General features: G+C 42.7%; 1 protein-coding gene across 4 annotated transcripts in view; it reads right to left on the bottom strand.

The window, feature by feature from the left end:
• The window catches only part of IGF1R (insulin like growth factor 1 receptor), a 1,553,571-nt gene that overhangs the window by 745,114 nt on the left and 789,893 nt on the right, over positions 1 to 18,564 (bottom strand). For all 4 annotated transcript variants that reach the window (XR_013608878.1, XM_078683133.1, XM_078683132.1 and 1 more), the window contains one exon: positions 4,597 to 4,736. Coding sequence is in view for 3 of the 4 variants with exons in the window: in XM_078683133.1 (XP_078539259.1) it covers positions 4,597 to 4,736 (140 nt within the window). In the remaining variant the exon portion in view is untranslated. The remainder of the gene's footprint in view (positions 1 to 4,596; positions 4,737 to 18,564) is intronic.

Here is an 18,564-nt window from a genome sequence, read left to right as displayed (position 1 = left end):
GCATCGACCAATATGCTTAAGGCTTCAAGGTCCTTCTAGCAACAATGGTAATAGATTGTGTTGCAAATAAAATAATGTACAACAGTACAATGGTGGGTATTGCAGCGTAAGGGATCAGAATTCAAATGGCACCTGAAAAAGCTTCCAGCAGTATCTTCCAATGTTAATTAGAAAATTGGAATGTTGGAGAGCTACACTGAAGACAATGGAGTTTTCCGGGCTTCTAACAGCTGGTAGAAGCCCGGAGCATCAACAATGCAATGTTTGTGCTGTGAACACATAACTCACGGAGCCAAAGAGGATTTTAACCCCCTCGGGCTTCATGAGGCCTTTGTTTTACAAATTATAACATTTTCTCATAGCCTTAGAGCCCGACGTAACGGTCTCTACTAGCCATTAAGGGCCTGCTGCCTTGTTAAAGGCCCTCACTGAACACTGGAGCAGGCCTTTAATGGCCAGTAGAGCCTGCTATGTTGGGCTATAAGGCTATATTAGAACATAGGAATGTTGGGAGCTCCATTGAAAACAATGGAGCACTGGTAAGCCCTGAGCTCCAACATTCCAATGTTTGTCATTCACAGGTGTTGCTGTGAACAAAGGCCTCATGGAGCTCACGGAGGCCTTTGTTTTATTTGTTAGAACGTTCTGCTCTCTAGTGGCGGAATAGTCTAATAGCCTTGTAGCCCTCTGCAGCTGGGCTATAACGGCCAAGGCCAGCTCCCTTGTTAAAGCCCTTGCCTTCAGCTCGTGCCTTTAATTATGCAGCGGGCCTTTAATAGTTGATATAGCACGCTATGGCAGGCTATATTACGACAAGCACAAAAGTGATATCTACTAGGAAGTCAGAGCAAATAATCTGAAATACCAGAGGTGCCTCTACTTGTTGGTGGTCACTGAAATGGGATGCAGTGGGGAAGTTATCTGGTGCTGAAGGTAACTCTGATCCTAAGAACAGTATCGAGGTCCCAGACCTTCTAAAGCCAATAAGGTAAGCACTGCAAAGGCTGAGAGATTATGTCACACTTGGTAATCAGTGTTATTATACTGATAAAGACTTGACTAAAGATCTGTGGCAAATAAAAATATACTGTACTAGACTTTTGCAGGGAGGGTAGAGGGGGGAGTACATGCAACTGTAGTGTAAGTCCACAGATTAAGCAATAAACAAGCATTGACTAAGCCAATTGTTTTTGCCTGTTGTCTTTGGCAATGCCGATCTACTGTAATGATGCTGTTTACCATCAGGAAAAAGTGGTATGCATAAGTAAATGTGCAATGATGTATAAGTGTCAACACGCATGGGCAGTATGCGTCATGACACAATGACAGTGGCAAAGTGGTGACGTATATGCTAATATGCATCAGCACACAATCGTAAGTCATGATGCACTGCCAATTTTCTTTCATTTTAATTTACTTTTCTAAAATGACGGTCACCTTTGGTGAACTAAATTAAAATAAATAAATACATGAAAAAAAGGTGCACAAAATTGCATTTCTAAAAAGGCGAAGCCCAGCAGAAAAATGTAGCTGCCAAGCTCACCAAAACATTGAAACAAATAATGGGACGGGCTTGAGAGCAGTTATGGGGCAAGGAGTGTGTAATGGGCAACAAGCGTGGAAGGAAGTGGGAGCAACAGAATAAAGGCGAGTACTTTTTAAAGCAGAGCAGGATGGGGATGTGTGGGAAACAACGGACAAGCAGAGAGTTCAACAAAGAGCGCAGGGGTGCGAGCGGGAAGCAGTACAAATAGGAGAGGTAGAAAAAAGCAATAAAACACAAACTGCTAAAAGCAAAAGAAAATAAAGTTGTTGCCTGAATTAAAGTAATGAAAGGAAAATTCATCCAATCAAAACATGGTAAAGAAATGCTCCTGTGGCAGAACATACAAAAAATATAGAAAGCATGGAAATGAGATAAATAAAGTCATCTAATCATGAACGAGGAGCTGAACTGAAAGTGCATGTTTCAAAGTGTTGGAGACAAAATGTCTTCAACAACACACACCTAAATCGGTCTAGAGGCAAGGCCTCAAAATGAAATATTAGGTCCTTACTGAAGTGGGAAGATGCTTTTAACATGGAGAAGTCTAACAGCATATATAAACTACAATTCAGAGGATCTTTTTGTCCAGTAGAACATTCATTAATATCTTCAAGACAACAATTCAAACATTTATTTAATTAATTTCAAAACTCACATCCATCTTATAAACAGTAGGAGGTAAGGCAGTGTTCAGAAACAGTAATTGATTCCATTTCAAAACAAAAGAGCCAGACAGGTAAAGAGCGAAATGAGATACGGTTATAGCTCCATTCATAACTTATGCAGGGATATGAATGCCTTTCCAAGAATACTGCAGACTCCTGCCAGGAACACGTTCTGAGCTTTCAACAGTCGCTGATTTGGCAAAGCACCGACAAGACTCGTGTACAGTTGTAAATGTGGGCACATGTGCAACGCAACTTCCTTCATCACTGAGGTAAGCCGAGGTAGGGAGTGTTAATTTGCCAAAGCTGAAATCGAAATAGTTGGAATGGATACAAAGCACGAAATTAACAAGCACACCCTGTTGGACAACAAAATATTTCTGGAGCTAGTAAATGCGTTGTTGCAACTTGGAACCCTTTAAATAACATGTTGGGGTGGGTAAAAGGAGTGAGAATTACAAAGCAACGAGAATAAAAGACACGAAAAGCACAAAACATCCACAGGAGTGATAAAAGTAAAATCGCCATCTGAATTGCTTAGCTAGAAGAACATGAAAATAATAAGCTAAAGGTTGGGGAGGACCTCAGATATCCACGAAGGTGGGCAACGACCATGCTATATGTATCTTAGTTTAAGTTTGGCTTATTGTAAACTTATCTTTATAGCAATTTAAAGGTCCTATTCGATGAATAATGCCACAATTGATCTCAAAACCCAAGATGACATCACCAAACAAATCAACATTCTAGAATGTGTATTGTTGGTGATTGTTAGCGACCCAGGTCTGGGCTATAAAAAAATGTTACTTCACTGTACACTGGATGACACTTTTTCAATTGTTTCCACTTGAGACAATTTTAGCTTTGCATGCACTGAAATTGACCCAACAACTCACCCTTAATTCTTTTATGCATACAAAATATACAGTTACACAGCACAACCTTTGAATGTTTGCTGCCTCTTTAAGTCAGGCTTAGCTTTCTATGAAACACTAGCACTATTCAATGGGTGTAAAACGACTAAAGCTTCATGACACTGAGACTTCAAGACTTTGATTCATCGATCATATGCAGATTATTTATCTCCGCCATTTCCAATTCCTGGACTCTTGTGCTTGAAATCAACTCTAGCCCAACCCATGATACAGAAGTGTATTAGTCTGTGTGCTTGTACAAAGACTGAGTCCTCTCCCAATCAATCTGTAACCCATATGCCACCTCAAAATTCACTCCCTAAGCTCCCACAGGGGTCTACTTTCAAAATAATCCTTGCCACGGGAGGAGCTAGAACACCACTGCTGAGTTTATCACTGTGGACCTATCAAGATTTCTAGTAGTGCTACTCTCATACTGTTTTCTTGTTTAACGGTGCAGTGCTTTGATGGTGTATGGGTCACAGGAAGTCTATGGGACCTCCACCTAGAAAAATAAGCTGAGAAGTAGGTGTAGGCTCGGGTGGAGGAAGGAGGATCAGTGCAGTGGGAGTGTACAAGAGGACGTATCTGTTTGCAGGATTTCTGTTTGAGCTTGGGAGCTCCTTTAATTTTTATTTGCACTTGTTCAGAGGAATTTCATTTTTGCATCCAGTCGAAAAACAAGACATGATGTTGTAGAGCTATGAATGCCTCGAACATAGTGGGAGACTTACACTTTCCAACGCTGAAGGGACATTTCAAGCTCTAGTATCAACTATTACTGAACAAAAATCAAACAACCTAGTGAGACAGGTCAGAAAGCAGAGTGTACCTTCTAGATAAGTCTTCCATCTGATTTTTTGTTGAGGGGTTTTATTTGGATAAAAGAATCCCTTATCAAAGGTCGGCATTAAAGTAAACATTTTGCATTTTCTGGGTTTTCATTTCCAGATTGTGTTTGGCCCGTATTTCACTTTTCATTTCTGTAAAGCCGGTTCTATTTCTAATGTGTTCAGTTCACTGCTCTGCGGTCCAGTGAGGTGAACACACCATTTCTAAACTTTCACACTGGACAGAATTATTGCACAACACCGAGATAAATAACACATGAAGCAGTTTAGCTAGAAGCTCTTACCCTGCGGCATTTATTTGGGATAATACACGCTTACACTGTGGGTTTATAAATTCTTATGCGTTTTTGTATTTATTTATATCATAACATTCTAAATGTAAACCATCACATCAATAGGCAAAACACTCTTGCTACAATTAAGATGTATTATCAATGTTGGCCTTTAGCCTAGCTTCATGCTAGACCACACAGCAGGCCATGTATGCTCAGAGTATCAAACACAAAATGGCAACTCTTGGGAAATTCTCAGTCGAAACAGATGCAGGGAGCAGATTCCTCGACATCAATAATTACAACAATCGTTTTCATTCATGCAATGGCGCCGACAGGTGTACTTACTGCCTTTCCGGATGTTGATAAGCAGATTGCCCTTGAGTACAGTGCAGCCTTGAAGGTTTTGCGCAGATGTAACCGAGTCGATGGTTTTCTCTTCTTCACAGATTTTAGGGCATGGCCCTTCACAAGGGCTACAGAACATGCTGTTGGAAGAAGGGAATAAGTTAATATCAAACTAAGAGGATAAGGGTTGGATTAGGATCATACCGTGCACACTGTAAAAGTTAGGAAGAGGACGTTCCTGCAGCGGAATGACTTCTGAGTAACTCAGATTTTAAGGATTACCGTGTGCAAAACTTTATGTAACCGCACTACTGCTCTGTGTGGATGTTAAAGATCACCAACCTTTTTTACTTTGACCACCATGTAGCGGATGCCAGGGTTGTCTATGCTCCTAAAGTACTAGGCTTGAAACTTTCCAGAAATTATGACTTATATGACAGGTCCAAAACTAACATTTCGGCCAGCCAATTATGCCATGTTTTTAACTTCTCCAGAGGTTTTGGGAAATAATTAATGTAAACATGGTTTGCGGAGTTGTTGCCATAAAACTGGCCCGGCAACAGAAAGTTTTTTAGAAATCAGTTTTAAGATGTGCTGTGTTACCAGCACACCTCTCATTTATTTCTAGAAATGTTGGTAATGCGCTTAAGACAACAAAATGTGGGAAACCTAATCAAACCCAATACAAATATTCGAAAATAAATACCTGTGTCAATACCTGCCCTCAGCAGACTCATGAGCTTTGACTATCTTTCCTGCCACCAGGTAGATTTCCAGCCCCTTTTTTAGAAATGTAAAAGACCAAAACAGGTATTTAGAGTGCCAAATAAAACACCCTGCATAACTTACAAAGTTCAAACTAGGCCTACATGCCAAATGCTGAGAGAAATAACAGAACATTTTATATTTAGTGTTCTCGTATGATGCATGCCTAGGGGGTGGGAGGGAGAGGGCAAGGCTTGCAATACACAGGGCAGTAGGAGGATGCAGGAAGTGCATTGTGCTTGGGATCACACATTTCTACAAATGTTGCAAAGGAGGTTTTGTCGAGGTGCAAAGGTTCCGATACACTGCTAATAGAGAAGCTGGAGGAAAGCATACTTAAGTTCTCATTGCTTGTGTACTACTGCAAGGAGCCTAGACAATTGCAAGAGCCCTGGTGACCTAAAGTAACTGAGCACTTCTTCCCTGGAGTTTTACACGGACTTCATAGCCCGCTCCTGTTTAAAATGCTAACAAACTATCGACAGCCACAGAAAACATGTCAAAAGCTTGCACTAGATCTGGGCTCCTACCCAGGGGCAGCTTGATGAAGAGGGAACACCGATCACCTTCAGCAAACTAAAAAATAAGCATAAACTCCCAGACATAGAACTGTACAACTTCCTGAAAATCAGAACAGCCCTGTCAAAAACTAAATTAGCAAAACATAAGCCGACAGTCTTTCAATACATGACGAATCTCAATAGAAATGGCCACCAGGTATCACATCTCTACAAGCTACTTTGCCCCAGCGCCACCAAGATTAACTACAAGGCAACCACATATTGGGAAAAACAACTAGACACCTCACTCAGCGACAAGGAACACCATCTCGTCTGGGCCTCTCCCGCTCTAAACAAAATCTCACCGGTACTAGCGCAGACAAAATTTTGGCTCCTGCACAAGACTTACTGGACCTCGGCCCGCCTGGGGGCCTCAGGGAAAATGACCTGTGCTGGAATTGCAACGAAGAAAGGGGGGACCTAGCCCACCTTATCTATGAATGTACCAAAGTTAAGAGATTCCGGGAGAAAATCTACGTCTTCATAAACAAAGCTCTGGGGTGCACACTAAAACCAAGTTTCTTTACACTCACCACAGCTTTCATGACGACACAAATAGACTCACAACAAGCCAGAGACCAAGTAGATCTCCTACTGACGGTGGCAGTTAAAATAGTACACACCAAATGGAAAGACACATCCAAGGCAACCGTCAAGGGTTGGCTCAACTGGGTGACTTATCTCAGCGGGGCAGATAACACTGCCCTGCGAGACTCACCATGGAGGAAAACCTCCAGGGGAATGTGGACCTCATTGGACAAATTCCTGGACCTCTACGAACCCCCGTGAACAGAACCAGCAAAAGGGGCCCCACACAACACCCCCTACGAGATCGCAACATAAACTAGAAGGACGCAAACCACTGGCACACTCAGGTTTCTTCTCTTTCTCTTACTTTCTATCCTTTCCCTTTTCAATCATCTCTATTCTCTTAACGGGCAGTGGATAGGGGGGACAGCCAACCATATATACTGTATAAGTGTATAACTGAAAAACAAAGCCAGTGTGGGCTGCCACCCTGTAACGATGTAGCGTTGATGATTACAAGTACAAAAAAATCAAGCAAAAAAAATAATAATAATAAAGGAACATATGTAAAAACTCTTCAGAGGCACAACTAGACTCAAACTTCAACAGGATCCGAGGGGAGAAGCGGACGTGGTGAACAGTGAGGGAGAACACATCATCATAGCCAATTAAAAATTGATAGTGACGGGATACCTTCGCTGTCCTGGTGCAATAGATAACAGGCAGTCATTTCTCTGAGGATATATGTGGTGAATCGTGCAATTTAAAGAGCATTAGGTCAGTAATATCATTCTCAGCATGACAGAATGAAACAATTTACAGGGGTTTGGAGATTTCAACCAAAAAGGAATTTTGGTAAAATGAATGGCAACTGTTCTTTTTTAATACATAGTGGGCCAGTAGATCTAGTACAATGTAGAATGTCAGGTTCTAGTGTATGGCACAAACGAGAGTGCTTGTTGCTGATGGTGAAGTAGGGGGGCTACAAGACACTGTGTCTTTTGCAGTTTGAGGAGGGGGTGTGGTAAATCTGCCTGGTGCCAAACCCATCCCTTCTGGAGATATCCTGCTGCACATGCATGCTTGGGTCGGTCAGAGGCCAGGCCCCTCTTGCATCAGGACCAAAGACCATCAAGGGTAATGGTAAAGCTGTTGTTACTACACCCACAGCAGATCATGGTAAGAAACAGTTTTTACTACAATTGTGGACAGCTTTCTAGCCCGTGCAGGGGGCATCTTGAATGATGAAACAGCTATCAAAGAGCAACGGCTCTCTAATTCATCTAATGTTCCGATAATTGGCAGCAGAGCCAATTTAATAACTACTGAGAAACACTATCAGACACTATTTGTGCCTCTCCCTCATTTACCTCGGCTGTGCACCCCCCCCCCCCACACACACACACACACACCTTTGTAGACAGTAGATACTGTTGCGGCGCCTTATCCCTTGGAGGGGTCTAATGTCACGCTGGTGGGCAAACTGGTTGCCGAAATAATACACTCTTTTTACCAAGAATAACTTCTATTCAATAAAGGCTCTCCCAGCGGCGGTTGGTAACATTAGAAAAGGTAGGGAACACAGACAAACTCACAAACGCACACACAAATACAGTCACAATCAAACACACTAACACTATCAATCACACAGATTCAGAAAGGCAAAAAAACAAACGTTTAATTTACCTTGCAGCACGTCCTCACCTCTCCAGTCTGTTGCTATGACTCCTACAAGCAAAAAAAGTGAGGTAGGAAAGCACACTGCACCTTATCCAATCCAGACAGATGCTCAGAGCAGGGTTTGGATTGGCTGGAGCAGGCTGGCCGCTGGCTCTGCGCTCCGAAAGGCATTGGAGCCCTGTGCCTGCTCTCCAACCGAGAGAGTTTGAACTGTGCATATTGGTTTGGCCGTAGCAAGGTAGCCGGCCAAACCAAGATGCGCACTTCAAAGTGAAGGGGCCACTTGCTATTGCTGTCAATCGGCAGCAATGACGCACTTGCCCTGCCCTACCTTCTCAACTCGGCACAAAGCTGGAAAAGTAGAATGGTAATAAAATAATTTTTATCACCATTTATTTTTCCAGCTTTCAATGCAGCAATGTGTGGGGGCCACGCTCCTCCACTAGTATGGAGGCACCGCCATTAGGCTCTCCTCAATTGAGCAATGGCTTAGTTTACTTTTCCCACCAACACTTGTAACGCCTCTACCATGCCTCACAGTGTCAGTGGAAATGTTATCACTGCATTAGGGAACAACCTCTAGATATTACGTTTCGTAACTGAATTTGACCAGTGCACAACTTCAGCAGTCTCTAATTATTCTTACTATGACCAAAGATCTTTACGTCGAGCAACCTAAGCTGATTCAACCACCTTCCCATCAACAATTACTGCTGCAAAAGGCAATTTGCCTCCACAAGCCACCCCTTACACTATGGTCTTTAAAATTATTTCTGTTCAATTCTATACCCAGTCTGACAATTATGGGCAGATGCAAAACAGTGCATTGGCTTTACATCCGCTTTGTGAGCCTCTTTCTTTCTTTGTTTTAACAAGGTTCCCTGCGTCAGGAGTTGGAAAGAGGACTATATAATAACTAACTTCAGAAATAGGTTTCTGCTGAGCAATTCTCCCTCGAGACCTTTGGATACGTTTTGAAATCAGGGATTTATGTTGTCTCACTTGACCATTTTTACAAACCTGACAAAATGCATGCAGCCGATACCCCTCACCCCTTGAACGTTTGTTTACCCAGCACACTTAATGGTCCAACACAGTAACTACTTTCGCCTCCATGGTTGGATGCCATTGATAGGGGTGGGAGGAATTACGGAATTTGACTCCGCGGAATTCTGCGGCGTTACATAAAAACTATGCAAGATTGTGCAGAGTTCCAACAGGCGGAAATAGGCAAGGGTTGCAGCTCATGCTGTGATTTAGCGCCATCAGTGCATTCCATGCTGAAAAATCAGTGCAAACAGAACCACACGGTGTGCCAGAGGTCGCAGCTACTCAAGTTGATTTTGCTGCTGCTCAATTTAATTTTCTACTCCAGTGTCAGCCTTCTGATCGCGAACAGCTGCGACCACCCACATTAGAAAAATATCCACAGATTTCCTTCTAGTGACCAGAAATCGTGCTAGGGTATGCTAAATGTCGTTTGCCAACTTACCGTTCTAGAGCCCTGTATGAGAAAAAATTCTGCCACACGGGGATTGGCAAAATCTGTCCTGAACTCCGTGTTACAAGAGTGACACTGAGTCCCCAGAATTCCGCGGCTGAACTGAATATTTCACCCACCGCTACTATTGATTGACGCCCATGTGGACAATCCTTGACCCACATGGTTTTTTAGAATCTTTTTTATGGGAGGTCTACTTTTGCAACATCAAGGTATAGCTCCCAGTACAGCAGGGACAGATCAGATTTTTCTGGTCTTGGGGCTATTTATTTGATCTTGAGATGTGACCGAGATTACCTACAAATTGCACAATGCAGAGTGGTAAGATTGAATTAATTCACACCCCATCATTATATTTCAAACAACCTGAGCAACTGATAACGTTTTGACACAAAAGGTATGATTTAATTGCTGTTCCAGCAAAACCTTCCAGTTCTGGTAGAAACAAAGGTGGACTGGTGGGCTGGATCTCCCATGTTCGATGTTGTATTGAGCAGGAACATGATACGGGTCGGGAATCTTCCAAGCCCTATCTTTTGACCACAAGGGCTCTATTTTCTTGATCAATTTTTATTAAACAATAATTGTAAGATTAAATAATGTTCTAGGTTACTATTCAATCTAACTTGCAATTGAAACAGTTTCCTATTAGATCTCCTTCTGGAAAGGATGCTTTTGTTACCCTTGAGAGTGATTTTTATTTAAAACGGAGTACCATAGCCATTTCCCCAACTATGGTCTTGATACTATAGAACCACACATCCTTTCATCGTTAAGACCAAGCAAGAAGATATTCTGATGGAAGTACTATACATTAATAATCTCTGGAGTACCTACGCTATTTATTGACCGTTGCCATTTGTCCATGTATGTGCCCACAGCACAACTGATATATATATATATATACACATACACACACATTTATATATATATATATACACATATAAACACACACATACACACACATATATAGATATATATAAACACATATATACACACGCACATATATATATATATATATACACATACACATATATACACTAACGCACATATATATACACACACACACCCCCATATAGACACACACACATATATACACACACACACATATAGACACACACACATATATATATACACACACACATATATATATATATACACACACACACACACACATATATATACACACACACACACATATATACACACACACACACATATATATATATACACACACACACATACATACATATATATATATATATATTACCTACTGGCGATAGCCAGTAGGTATATATAGTTAGAATTTTCAAAAATCCCATAGGAAAAAAATCCTATGTCGAATAACTTTGGCGTTTGAGGACGGAATTGGCTGAAATTTTCAGGAAAATTGAACATTTTGTTTCTGAGCAGCCCCTGAAAATTTGGGGGGGGTTTCGTCAAGGGGGGGCCGAGAAAAAAGGGGGGTCCCAAAACGTGTTTTTCCCATGCAATTTTCCATAGGGCGGTTGGCCTCACTTTTAGCCCGAACGGCTGAATGGATTTACACCAAACTTGGCAAAATTGTAGGGACTGGTAGCCCAATGTGCCTTTGCTATGTCTCAAGATATAGGCTCCAGTGGTTTTTACGAAAATTAACTTTGAAAAATATATATTGGGCTACATTGGGCTATATATATGTTGGAGCCCAAATGTAGCCCAATGTAGCCCAAAGATGGCCACCAGAGACAAAAAAAAACAAATGTAGCCCAAATATCAGCCAGATGTAGCCCAACTATAGCCCAATGACAGAATGTCCCAGAGTGTTCTAAAGAACAACTAGAGTGCTAACAGTCCTACTTATTACAAAGGTATGGCACACCTGAAGCCATCTTGATTGGAATAAAGTGGTAACTCTTAAAACATTTAATTTAAAAAGGAACAAAATGAGGGGGTTCATTTTGCCATAGAAAGTATGATTAGCGAATATATGACGAAATCCCGCATACCATCAGTCCGCAAAAAAAATCCTGCATGTACTATTAGGCCGCAAATTAAAATAACGAAAACTTTTAGAACAAATATGCCTTTAGCATACACTAAACAACTAAACTACCCTAAACCTTAAAACACTACCCCCAGCATGACCCTACACTACACAAACAGTACAACACTACCCTAAACCCTAAAACACTACCCCCAGCATGACCCTACACTACACAAACACTACAACACTACCCCCAGCATGACCCTACACTACGCAACCACTACAACACTACCCAAAACCCTAAAACACTACACCCCAGCATGACCCTACACTACACAAACACTACAACACTACCCTAAACCCTAAAACACTACCCCCAGCATGACCCTACACTACAACACAACCCTAAACCCTAAAACACTACCCCAGCATGACCCTACACTACACAAACACTACAACACTACCCTAAACCCTAAAACACTACCCCCAGCATGACCCTACACTACACAAACACTACAACACAACCCTAAACCCTAAAACACTACACCCCAGCATGACCCTACACTACGCAAACACTACAACACTACCCTAAACCCTAAAACACTACCCCCAGCATGACCCTACACTACGCAAACACTACAACACTACCCAAAACCCTAAAACACTACCCCCAGCATGACCCTACACTACGCAAACACTACAACACTACCCAAAACCCTAAAACACAACCCCCAGCATGACCCTACACTACGCAAACACTACAACACTACCCTAAACCCTAAAACACTACCCCCAGCATGACCCTACACTACGCAAACACTACAACACTACCCTAAACCCTAAAACACTACCCCCAGCATGACCCTACACTACGCAAACACTACAACACTACCCTAAACCCTAAAACACTACCCCCAGCATGACCCTACACTAAACAACCACCACAACTCTACACTACACTAACACAACACTACACTACACAACACTACACTACACTACACAATCACTAACCCACGAAAAAATTAACACAAACCCACTTACCTCTCTCGTCATCGTGGTTTTCACAACGCAAATGCATTTACCATACATTCCTTCTTTGTAAAGGCATGCGCGATAAATGCACATGCGTTTTGAAAAAATGCGGGATAATGGTATGCGAGGTCAATGACCTTGCGGGATAATGGTATGCGGACTGAAAGTCTGCGGGATAAAAAATGCGGGAAAATGGCTGCAAACCATGATTAGCAGCAGACTTCCCTGGTGAGCACTAGCTTTACTACAGTGATCTAATGAGCAACTAGAGTGCTAACATTCAGAATTTATGGCAAATGTGTGACACATCTGAATGCCTTCTTGATAGAACCAAAGTAAACAAGCATTGAAAATGCAATAGATCTCGCCCTCGTTTAAGTTAAAGCCATTCTGTTTGTAATGAGGTGGCTTTTTAGCTTTGCTTTTATTAGTGTTTTTAAAACTTTCATGTAAATAACATGCATATGTATGCATATATGTATATGTATGCATGCATTTATATTTATATAGATATGCAGATTATATATGTTTATATATGTATATTACCTACTGGCGATAGCCAGTGGGTATATATAGTTAGGATTTTTTCTCTATGGGATTTCTGAAAATTCTATGTCTAATAACTTTGACGTTTGTGGACGGAAGTGGCTGAAATTTTCAGGAAAATGGCACATTGTGTTTCTGAGCAGCCCCTGAAAATTTGGGGGGGTTTCGTCAAGGGGGGGCCGAGAAAAAAGGGGGGTCCCAAAACACGTTTTTCCCATTCATTTTTCCATAGGGCGGTTGGACTCACTTTTAGCTCGAACGGCTGAATAGATTTACATGAAACTTGGCAAAATTGTAGATATGGTTTGCCCGACGTGCCTTTGCTATGTCTCAATATATGTGCTCCAGTGGATTTTGAGAAATTAACGTTTAAAAAAATATATATATCTGTGACAGCGCTCCGGTTAGCGCCCCGGTTCGCGTACCTGACGCGTAACGGAACTTCGCGAAGTGAAGCTGATTGGCTCTCCGGTGTCTGTCAACATTCTAAACAGTCCGGAGCGGCCGCCATCTTGTCTCTCGGTACGATCGAGAGACAAGATGTGGTGAAAAACGAAGGGGGAAATGAAGGAAAGGGGGCAAGGTAGACCACTCCTGACCCCTTAGGATTGATGAGGGGGATATTAAAGTGCCCCGCGGGGCAAAAAAAACAAGAGGCGCGTCCCGGTACGCGAACCGGGCAGCTAACCGGGCAGCTAACCGGCAGCGTAGCTGTCAACATTGTAAACAGTCCAGAGCGGCTGCCATCTTGTCTCTCGGTAGGTTCGAGAGACAAGATGTGGTGAAAAAAGAAGGGGGAAATGAAGGAAAGGGGGCAAGGTAAACCCCTCCTGACCGCCTAGGATTGATGAGGGGGATATTAAAGTCCCCCGCGATTTTTCGCGGTAGAGGTGCTTCCCGGTACGCGAACCGGGCAGCTAACCGGCAGCGTAAAGTGAGTCCGCCATCTTGTGTTTTTGGAGCGTCCGGTTCGCGTACCGGGTAGCGTCCCGGTAAGCTTAACAAGGGGAAAACCAAGAGAAACAGTAAAAAAAAAATTAAGGGAATAGATTTCCAGCAAACTTGGCAAAATTGTAGGGACTGTTTGTTTGATGTGCCTTTGCAAGGCCTCAAGATATGTGCACGTGTGGATTTTGTCTAATTAAGGTTAAAAAAATATATATATATCTGTAAGCGTGCTCCGGCACGCTTACGTTACGGGTTTTGTTTGCGCTGCAGAGCCGATACGTCACGGTTATGCGACGCGTCATGAGGCGTCTCACGTGGCTACGTGATACGTCACGTAATAAAGAATATATTTTACAGCTATAGATATTAGCTTTTAAAAAACCAATGAAATTCACTGAAAAAACCATAGGTTATAGACCATATATAGTTAGGAATTTGCATTTACAAAACCTTGAAAATTCACTGAAAAAACCATAGGTTAGAGACCATATATAGTTAGCTGGACATTTTATTGACATAAAACCAATGAAATTCCATATATAGTTAGTTGCACTAACTATATATCGCGCACCCGCAATCCACTGCTGATGATGTCACATATTACATCATTCATGACATGGTCAGTGACATCACTGATGACATCACTGATGACATCTCAAATGACATCACTGATTCCTACGTCTACACACACATTCACTCATTCACCCATACAATCACTCATACATACAGTCACTCATTATTACAACACTATCATATGCACTCATACACCTATGCAGACACTCACACACTGCCACTCATCCATGGAGTTACTCACACACCTAGTCAGTCCTGTAAAGAATCAATCACACTTCCATTTCCTCATCTATACAGTTAAACACAGAACACCATACTTCAGTGACATCACTGATGACATCACTGATGACATCTCAAATGACATCACTGATGACATCATGACACACCAATACCAGTTACTACATACGCACTCACTGATTCCTACGTCTACACACATTCACTCATTCACCCATACAATCACTCATACATACAGCCACTCATTATTACAACACTATCATATGCACTCATACACCTAGTCAGTCCTGTGAAGAATCAATCACACTTCGATTTCCTCATCTATACAGTTAAACACAGAACACCATACTTTTCACACATATACTAACACATACTTACTTCTCTTATACAATCACTGATACAAGTACACATTGATATGCACAGAGTCACACACCTCCCAGCCAGCCACACACACACTCAGTCTTCCATACATCCACTCATTCTTCAATATGTAAAACATATTTAAACTTTACAAAAACACACAGACACTAGATGATGTCATCAGTGATGTCATTTGAGATGTCATCAGTGATGTCATTTGAGATGTCATCAGTGATGTCATCAGTGATGTCACTGACCATGTCATGAATGATGTAATATGTGACATCATCAGCAGTGGATTGCGGGTGCGCGATATATAGTTAGTGCAACTAACTATATATGGAATTTCATTGGTTTTATGTCAATAAAATGTCCAGCTAACTATATATGGTCTCTAACCAATGGTTTTTTCAGTGAATTTTCAAGGTTTTGTAAATGCAAATTCCTAACTATATATGGTCTATAACCTATGGTTTTTTCAGTGAATATATATATATATATATATATATATATATATATATCCAACTCGTTGTGTGTCACGAGTGGCCAAGGGAAAGTTTTCCCGAAACACGTCGAGTGGAGTGGATTTTTCTTGCCAATGAATTTTGCTGATTAAAACAACCTTTTGATGCAAGAGTTTGTTCGTGTCATACTGTTTCCGGTCTGAAATACTGGAGAAAGGCAGTATTGCTGTTTTGGATATATATATATATATATATATATGCACAAGTTACTACTTGTGTAACGATATATCTGTAAGAGGCATTAGTTAGTGATAGATTCCTTACCTTAGAATATCCCCAGGCGTCAGACTGGATCCGGAAACTTTTGCGTAGCAGTACCCTTGCGCGTCGGTAGGTGTCGTCTGCGGCTCCGTGTCCGTCGTCGGTGCCGGGTTGATGTAATCGGAGTACTTAGTCACCGCCCTCGCGCGCTGACGTCAGCTCTTATACATAGCTTTTCCACGCCAGAAACGCAGAGCCATGATAAAAACCAACACTGGTGCCATGAAACTAGGGCCCTGAAAGGGGATGACCTTAACCCTAGATATCGGTTCGCAGAACGGGGAGGATGGGCGGGGCGGTAAGTAATCTATCACTAACTAATGTCTCTTACAGATATATAGTTACACAAGTAGTAATGAATATGCTACTTACCAGTATGCATCTGTTCTTGGCATGTAGGGCTGCTAACATTCATATCTTAGCATTAGATCGCCGCCTAGTGTTGGGTCCGGATGATCGCACATTGTTGTCCTGGAAGAGTCTTCGAAGTATCCTGAGATAGGTGGCTCCTCCCCTGGACTACAGTGCGCATGGGCATCGGCTCCATCCCCAGATTGTTTTTCGCCATTGTGGCAGAAGATGGAGTGAAAAGTGTAAAGGATGTCCATGCTAATAAGTGAATACAATAGTATATCTGCAGCTGCGACAGGCACCGGGGAGGAGGGTGGGCGATATGAATGTTAGCAGCCCTACATGCCAAGAACAGATGCATACTGGTAAGTAGCATATTCAGTTCGAGGCATGTGGGCTGCTAAATTCATATCTTAGCATAGAATACATAGCAGTCCCTCCATCAGCGGCGGTTGCCCGTGCCAGCTGCAGAAACCTGAAAGAGTGTCTTGAGAACAGCCTGTCCTACAGCTGCTTGCTGCTTGGAATGTACGTCAACACAGTAGTGTTTTGTAAAGGTATGTGGTGTAACCCACGTGGCTGCTCTGCAAATATCCTCTAAAGGAATGTTCCCTAGGAAAGCCATGGATGCCCCCAGTTTGCGTGTAGAGTGCGCCCTTGGGGGTATCGTTAAAGTGCGCTTGGCCTTTTGATAACATATTTGGATGCACTTAACAATCCACCTGGCTATTCCTGCTTTGGAAATAGGGTTGCCTTTGTGTTGTGGTGCGAAGGCAACAAAAAGTTGCTTTGTCTTTCTAAAGGGTTGTGTCCTGTCTATGTAGTACATCAACGCCCTCCGTACGTCTAACGTATGGAGCATTCTTTCCGCCACCGTTTGTGGGTTTTGGAAGAATGCCGGTAAGTCAATAGTTTGGTTGAGATGAAACTGTGACACCACCTTCGGAAGGAATTTGGGGTTAGTACGTAGCACTACCCTATTTGGATGAATCTGAATGAATGGCTCTTGGATTGTGAGCGCTTGCAGCTCACTAACACGCCTTAGCGACGTGATAGCGATTAGGAAAGCTACTTTCCACATTAGGAACTGGAGTTCACACGAGTGCAGTGGCTCAAAAGGTGGTCCCATTAGTCTGGTGAGGACCACATTGAGGTTCCACACCGGAGCTGGTGGTGTTCTTGGGGGAATGACTCGTTTCAGACCTTCAAGGAAAGCTTTAATGGCAGGCACTCTGAAGACAGAGAGATGCTGCCTGTTCTGAAGATAAGCCGCTATGGCGGATAGATGTATCCGAATGGAAGTGTACGCTAGATTGCACTTGTAAAGATGCAACAGATAGCAAATGATGTTAGGGATAGATGCATCTAGCGGGTTGATGTCATTGGCTGTACAGTAAATGACAAAACGCTTCCATTTCGCAGCATAGCATGCTCTGGTAGTTGGCTTCCTTGCCTCCTTGATGATGTCCATGCATTCCGGAGGTAGGTTAAGGTATCCAAACTCTAGGACTTCAGGAGCCAGATTGCCAGGTTGAGCTGTTGCGGATCTGGATGCTGAATTTCTCCATGGTTCTGCGTCAAAAGACTGGGCGTGAGGCGCAGTCTTTGATGCGGCACCACCGAGAGTTCGAGGAACGTGGTGTACCATGCTTGGCGCGCCCACGTTGGAGCAACTAGGATGAGAGTCATCGCGTGCTGCCTTAGCTTTCTCGCGACCAGCGGTATCAGAGGGGCTGGTGGAAAAGCGTACGCAAATTTGCCTGACCAGTTCATCCATATCGCATTGCCCTGCGACTGTGGGTGAGGGAACCTGGCGGCAAAGTGTTGGCATTTTGCGTTTTCCTTTGTGGCAAACAGGTCTATCTCCGGATGACCCCACTGCTGGAAGTACGGGTGGAGTACAGATGGGTGTAACTCCCACTTGTGCATTTGATGGCTGTATCTGCTGAGCAGATCCGCCATCTGATTGTCCTTGCCCGGGAGGTGTTCTGCCATGAGGAAAATGTTCCTCTGAATGGCCCACTTCCACATGCCCTGAGCCAGATGAGACAGCTGTGGCGAGTGGGTGCCCCCCTGTTTTTGAATGTAGTACATCGCGGTCATGTTGTCCGTCCGGACTAACACTACCTTGTTGCACAG

The sequence above is a fragment of the Lissotriton helveticus genome, chromosome 3_1 (genome assembly GCF_964261635.1).
Source record: "Lissotriton helveticus chromosome 3_1, aLisHel1.1, whole genome shotgun sequence".
In the NCBI taxonomy this organism is placed as follows: Eukaryota; Metazoa; Chordata; class Amphibia; order Caudata; family Salamandridae; genus Lissotriton; species Lissotriton helveticus.
The sequence above is the reverse complement of the archived record's forward strand: the minus strand, read 5'-3'. Positions and strand labels throughout refer to the sequence as shown.